We start from the raw sequence: 6,703 nt of genomic DNA on the forward strand, positions 1-6,703 counted from the left end.
TATAGAATTATATTTTAAACAGCATTCAAGTTTACCTTCTGGATGGAGCTGCGGGTTTTTTGGCAGAACGCAGCATTGCAGGTATGGACAATGCGAGAATAATCTTCCCGTACTGCCAGTAGGAGAGGGATTGTTATAGCAGACTCTGTGACAAGAGCCTTTCTGATAGGCCAGAAGACATTATTCATAGAGGGTCCTTGTACCTGTGTCAAAACAGACAGAGCATTACCAACCAAGCATGTCCTACTGCAGAAGGCATTAAAACTCGTAGCCTGTTCTTTCCACTGCAAGAAGACACAGAAAGATGGCAGGACTCAGACACGGAGCATGAAAATGCATTATCCGGAATTCAAAAAAGGTGACGATATGCTATGTTATAGGGAACATCTAGTGTTCACCATCATGTGTTATTGTGCTTTAATAGTACTCTGAAAAAAAAATGTAGTTTGCTTTAAAAACTGCTGAAAAATACCAGAGCACTATTCCATGTGTTCAGCCTCATAGCTGTACAACTGCAGTGAGAGATTCAAAGCACTGCAGCCACTGACTGCTACTCTGAGGAGATTTGGAGTGAGAATTGCCAATTTCACTACAGTGCTGGTTAAAGATGCACCGAAATGTTGTCCGAAAATGGTACTTTGGGCAAAATCCGGACAGTACCATAGTGGACGAAAATGCAGTGCATCTCTAGCTTCTTTCCCCCCACCGGAGCGCCGGTCTGTGTCCCCTCTGATGTCCGCTGCTCTCCCCCACATGTGTCGGCAGAGGCGAGGAGAGAAGAGAAGCCGAGATTTGACAGCCGTCTCCTCCATGCCCTGCTCCACAGGAGGCCAAGCAGGGTGGTGCAGATGGAGCGCTTGGCCTCCTGCGACAGCCGTCTCCTCCCTGCCCCGCTCCACATCTCGGCTTCTCTCCTCCCCACTGGGTGACAGGCGAGTCAGGATGCCAAGCAGAGCTGTGCGGCAGGAGAGTGCCGTCAGCTGTCACAGGAGGCGGAGCTCTCCTCCCGCACGACCTCGCTTGGCATCCTGTTAGTTCATAACAGGGGCTGCAGAAAAAGATTTAGCACTCGTAGCCTAAATCTTTTTTATTTTACAAGGAAAATATCAGGGGTTTGTTTAGAGCCCTGATATTTCCCCAAGGCCCCCCCCCCCCAACAGTAAAGAAAAAAAATATAAAAACATTTTTTTTAAATGGTTAAGAAAAATAAAATCGATATTCAAATAAATACATTTTGGTTTCAGCCTGGACAATTGTTTTATTTTTGGTCTAAAAAGTCAATGTCGGTACATCCCTAGTGCTAGTCACTGTTCTTGCTGGATGCTCTGACAAGAGGAAGGAAAACCCTGCCTCTACCAAGATGGCTGCCACCACAAAGACAAAACGAGCCATGGTAATTCAGCAATAGGGGAATATCAGTTGCAGAGAGACCACATAAAAAAAAAACTGGAGACTAGTCCTTTGCCCTCTGCCTGTCTTTTTTGGGCCGCAGCTTCCAGCTTTTTTATTGTTTGCCGTGCTGCTGAATGCCACTTTGTTGATGAGAAATTGATTAACGCCTATAGGAGGTGCTTTCAGCAGACTTCATGTAAAAATTCCTGATCAGCGCAGCATCTTTCTGTGGCACAGGCAGTAGGAGAGGCAAGTATTTATTTTAATCTGAAGATCAGAGACAGGTTTACTTTAAAATACAAGCATAAGCTGAACAGATGTGACTTGATGTGATGACCTCTGACCTTTGCTCTCTCAGACCAGTGGAAAGATTGCACAGTGACATCAAATCTTGTGACCAGCATCCTCATTCTACACTCATACTCTCTGAGCATAGAGCAGTGTATCCCTTGCAGTATCTCCTGCGGAAAGAGTAGAATTGTGTCACTGAACCACATTCACCTGTAATAGGCGAGAAGTATGCACCATGCAGGAAAAATGGCAGTTGCTCAATCAAATGAATAACTAGTATGGACATTGAGCAGTGGTTGGTTTAGAAAGTAAAATTTCATTCATTAATTCCTGGGCACTTGGTACTTCTCGCCAGCAAAGAGTGCCAATCTAATCTGTTTCTAATTTAGATTTGCAGATACAAATGTGGGAAATGCACGCAGAGTCTTTAGGACACACAGACAAGAGAGCACAAAGTGAACAAGTCAACTGCCATGCACTGTGTTGGGGAAAGATCATGCACACCAGGGGTGAGAGAGAGAGCCAGGAGAGACAGGCAGGAAAGAGAGAGAGAGGAGAGACAGCCAGGTGGATGAGCAAGGAGAGACAGCCAGGTGGATGAGCAAGGAGAAACAGCCAGGAGAGCGCGAAGAGAGAGAGCAAGGGAGGTTTTTTTTCCATTGGTAGATCTCATGTAGCTCGTCATTTGAAAAGTAGATCTTAAAAACACAAACATTGTGGGCCCCCCGGGTAGATGCACTTTCCATTAGGTTAATATAAACCCTACTTAGCAACACCAACTACATCCTTGCAGGTTACAGTGACAGAATTGTCAGGGTCATTTGAGCCCCTGATTTCCACCAATAAAGCATTGGGAAAGGTAGTAGTAGAGACAGAAGCTCTGCTCTGTACTGCAGAAGAGTCCTTACACTTACAGTATGAAGTTAAGCAAGACTGCCCAACAAAAAAGGGTTGCAAACTGCAAATACTGGAGCTGAAAATTGTATTAGAGAAAAATACCATTTGCCTTCTCCTTACCCATTGTTCTGGTCGTAACTCTGTTTTCAACAAAGGAGGAGACAAAGGTACAACTGAAGACAGTGCGGTTATCTAAAAAGGATAAAGAAATTTATCAAAAACAACCTTTAGGAGGAAAAAAAATTAGGGTGTTCTATTGCCGGTTAGAAAATGCAAGCCACTACCTGACCAGATCTGTGAATAACATCCCCTGGCCATCCCCATCTCCTGTTTGTATGCTTAGGATAGTTTTACTTTTTCAAAAAAATCCAGTGCTCATCATAGTAGCTATTTAGATGCTAGCTGACTTTTTTTTTTTTTTTTAAACATAGCTTTAGAAGTGTAATCCTTCCATCACTTTGGTAAAGTTGACCCGTTTCATTAAAACCTATAAAACACAGCAGGGGGTTATTAATAAAAAGCAGCCTCAGAGAAAAGAACATGGTTTTACATCTTATTCAGATGAGCTCTACAAAGTTGGATTGACTGCTCTAGCCCATGCCATCTCCTGCCATCCTGGATGCACAGCTGTCCATGTGGTATTGTCATTCCCCGAGGCCTGCTTTATCGAAGCCAGGGATATTCCACTACTTGCATAGACATGGGCTATCATACCTCAAACACCTCTGTGCAAATTGGATAAATGGCTCCGTGTTAGATTGAGGTTGAGCTATAAATCAGAGGCTCCAGACTTGCAGCTGGCCATGGAGCCAGGAGGCTGAGCTATAAAGCTGAGGCACAAGGCTCATAGATGGCAATGGAGCCATAAGGGTGAGTTATAAAGTAGAGGCTATAGGCTCTTAGCCTGCTATGGAGCCAGGAGGCTGAGCTATAAAGCTGAGGCACTAGACTCATAGTTGGCCATGGAGCCATAAAAAGAACCATTTGCATGGTTCTGATCATTATTCAATGACTGCAAACCTGTTGAAAGGTTACTGTGTTTTACTCATTATACAAGTACCTTGTCCTCCAGCTTCTTAATGAAATGAGCCACTGGGACTTCTGGGGAAATCTCGGGTAACTCTAAACCTTTTCTGATCAGCTGAAGCTCACATAGGATATCTTTTTGTTGATCTGTAGGCTCAGAATTGGGAACTGTGCGGAGATTTAGGATTCTTGCGGCTTCCAGCTCTGTGCCTAGAAAAACTGATGAAAAATGAGAGAAAAAAAAAAAAAGGGGAGTTTACATCTTCAAAACACAAATCACAGCTTTATTATACGAGTCTCATAATTGCAACTCACCAGCCAAAAATTTATTTTCGGGATAGAGAGTAGGGAAGGATTAGAACCTCTGTCAGGTTTGTGATGCATTTGCATTTTCACTGGGTAGATTCACCCTCTGAGTCCAAATGACACGTCACCAGAACAAAAAGCAATGGAAATCCCAAAGTTTACAATTGTCACTAGAACAGGAATAGTGAGGAAAATCGTACAATGGTGACACTTGTTCTGGTGACAACTGGGAAAGATGGCAATCCCCCCTCAGCTTGCAGATAGCTGTGTAAAAAAGTAAGTAGACCCCATGGAAATTGTTGACTCTTTCAACATACAGTGGTACCTTGGTTCATGAACGCTTCTGTTCGCGAACAATTCGGTTCGTGAACAGGAAGTACGGCAAAATTTTTCTTCCGTTCGTGAACTCCACATGGGGTGACGAACACAACCGCAGCCATCTCCCCTGCTCTGACACTGGTCGTGGCTCCCTATAGTCGAGATCGCGGTCTGATCACAATTTGATTCGGTTGGCGACCAAAATCGTGGAACGAATTAAGTTCGTGAACCGAGGTACCACTGTATTTGATCAGGAAAACATTAGATTAATATCATTCAAACACTGCCTACAGATAAAATGAATATACTTGGGCAAATTAAACAAATTTCTCAGTGTATTTATTAAGCATGCACCGATACTTGCATTGGTATCGGTGCCGATACCGAGTGTTTGGGAAAATGCTCCGATACCCGAACTTCCGGTCAGAGGAAGATTTCGTCTGACTGCAGAGTAGGGGGGAACATGGAGCCAGCTCCGTGCAATCAGGAAGCTGGGCGGACAGCAATGACCTGCCTCCCAGCTTCCTGATTGGCTGGGAAGCCGGCCTGATGCCGATTGGCCGGGAAACCTGCTTCCCAGCCAATCAAGCAGGTTAGACAACACGGAGCCAGCTTCTCGCGCAATCAGAATGCCTGGAAAGCCGGCTCCATGCCAGCGAAAGCACCGGTATCAAAAAAAACGCTATCAGTGCATCTCTAGTATTTATTCTCCTATTTAAAATGAACAAAAATGCAGATTTGTCTGGTGCAAAAAGCAAGTACCTCCCAACATTTACTACCACTTCAAAATGGTGCCAATGCCTCCTTAGGTAGTATGTACTGTACCGCAAATATCCAGGGTTCAGAGTTCTATTTACTATTGATCAAGATCAAAAGAGCTCTCAAGGCCCTTAGAAAAAAGGTTGGGGATGCGACCAGTCTGGCAAGGGATTTAAATAGACCACAAAATGATTTCAAATCGATCATCCCACGGTAATGAAAATATTCTATATTTGGTACAGATTTCAAATGACTGCTCATTTGTCCTGGAATGGCTGGCCCAACAAACTCAGTCCAAGAGATCAAAATAAATTGAGCAAAAGGTGTATACACATGCACATGCTGCCTGCATGTACTCACTAAGTGAGCATAAGTGCTTCTTCGCAAAGCATATTACACCTAACATGGCTTAATCTGTCACTGTTGCCTTGTGTACAGGGATCTTAGCAAGATAAAGATGACAGCAAGGAGATAAAAACATCATGCCTGACTACTTTATAGGATGGGAAAGGACACGAATTAGCAATAATTCTCATCACTGGAACAGAAAGTAAGAGGAAACCTAACATTTTACAGTCATCACCAAAGAGGAAATATTTTGCAATGGAGACACTTGTTCTGCTGACATCAAAAATTGGTATTTCTACATTATTGGGGAGATTTGCATTCACTTCCTGATGTGTCTTTGGGACAGAAGTGAAGGGAATTTTTTTTTTATTTAGAAAGACAAAACCAGACAGAGTTCTAATCGTTTCTTACCCCATCCAAGAATTGTGGCTGCAGTTCTACTCTAAGTCAAACAGAACCATCTTTGAAATGACAAAACACATTCTATTATTAGACATCCTTACCAAGAAGTTGCAGGCAATTTAAGGGGCTGTATAGTCTGGAGGTAACTTTTCCAGTAGTCAAGGATATGTATGGACAGTGAAGTTCGCTCAACACACCGCTCATTTCCAGTTGAAATGTCTCTGCATCAGCCGGGCCTGGGAAGGTAATGGACTGTATTAGAGAGAGAAGAAAACAAGAATACCCTGTGATTTATCAGTCTCACGCTAAGAACCCACATACATGTGTGTCACAAATAACTCCAAGGAAAAAAAAAAACTTTAGGTTGGTTCCTTCAAAAAAAAAAAAGTTATGCCATTATTGTTTCACCTAGTACAATAATCTGAAAATGTATCTTATACATCTCCACTATTAAAAATAGTTTATTCTGATTTTCACGTGCACATTTATACTCTAAGCTCTCACAGGCAGGGCCCTCCAAACCAAATTGACTTGTATTGTAACTGTAATTTCTTCCTTATATTGTAAAGTGCAGGCCAACTGTTGGCGCTATAAATAATAATTTAAAAAGATTTACATGAAAACAAGCTGCCCAAGAAAAGTGACAATGAACAAGTTACGTGTTGGAGTGCTGGATCCCAGGATAGGCAAATAACAAAAACAAGGGTTAACTTCTAGAGGCAGCTCTCTGTCAACTTGGGTGTCCCAAAAGGTCCCTGAAGTGGTCTGATGTACATTCAAAGAGGATAAGACTTAAATTAAAGTTAGACTTAAATGAGTCCAGTCAGATTACACCCCCGCCCCCCCCGAACAAATGTTCAACAAGCCTTTGGAATGTTCCTCAGCATCCTCACATCTATACACTGTGCATAGAATGTAATGACTTACAAGACCTCAGATCTCTGGAGCAGAGGGGGGGGGGGCG

The 6,703-nt window shown here is 43.1% G+C and overlaps 1 protein-coding gene across 2 annotated transcripts in view; it reads right to left on the minus strand.

Moving 5' to 3' along the window:
* Positions 1–6,703, minus strand: part of FAM98C (family with sequence similarity 98 member C) — a 12,361-nt gene that overhangs the window by 1,517 nt on the left and 4,141 nt on the right. The window contains exons 3-7 of one of the 2 annotated variants that reach the window (XM_018556021.1): positions 5,841–5,975; positions 3,641–3,825; positions 2,701–2,772; positions 1,737–1,853; positions 36–203 (exon numbers count right to left, since the gene is read on the minus strand). In XM_018556021.1, the coding sequence (XP_018411523.1) occupies positions 36–203; positions 1,737–1,853; positions 2,701–2,772; positions 3,641–3,825; positions 5,841–5,975 (677 nt within the window). Of the gene's footprint in view, positions 1–35; positions 204–1,736; positions 1,854–2,700; positions 2,773–3,640; positions 3,826–5,840; positions 5,992–6,703 lie in introns of both variants that reach the window. The other variant, XM_018556022.1, reaches the window with a different exon arrangement.

The sequence above is a fragment of the Nanorana parkeri genome, unplaced genomic scaffold (genome assembly GCF_000935625.1).
Source record: "Nanorana parkeri isolate BGI_ZX_2015 unplaced genomic scaffold, ASM93562v1 scaffold221, whole genome shotgun sequence".
Classification (NCBI taxonomy): Eukaryota; Metazoa; Chordata; class Amphibia; order Anura; family Dicroglossidae; genus Nanorana; species Nanorana parkeri.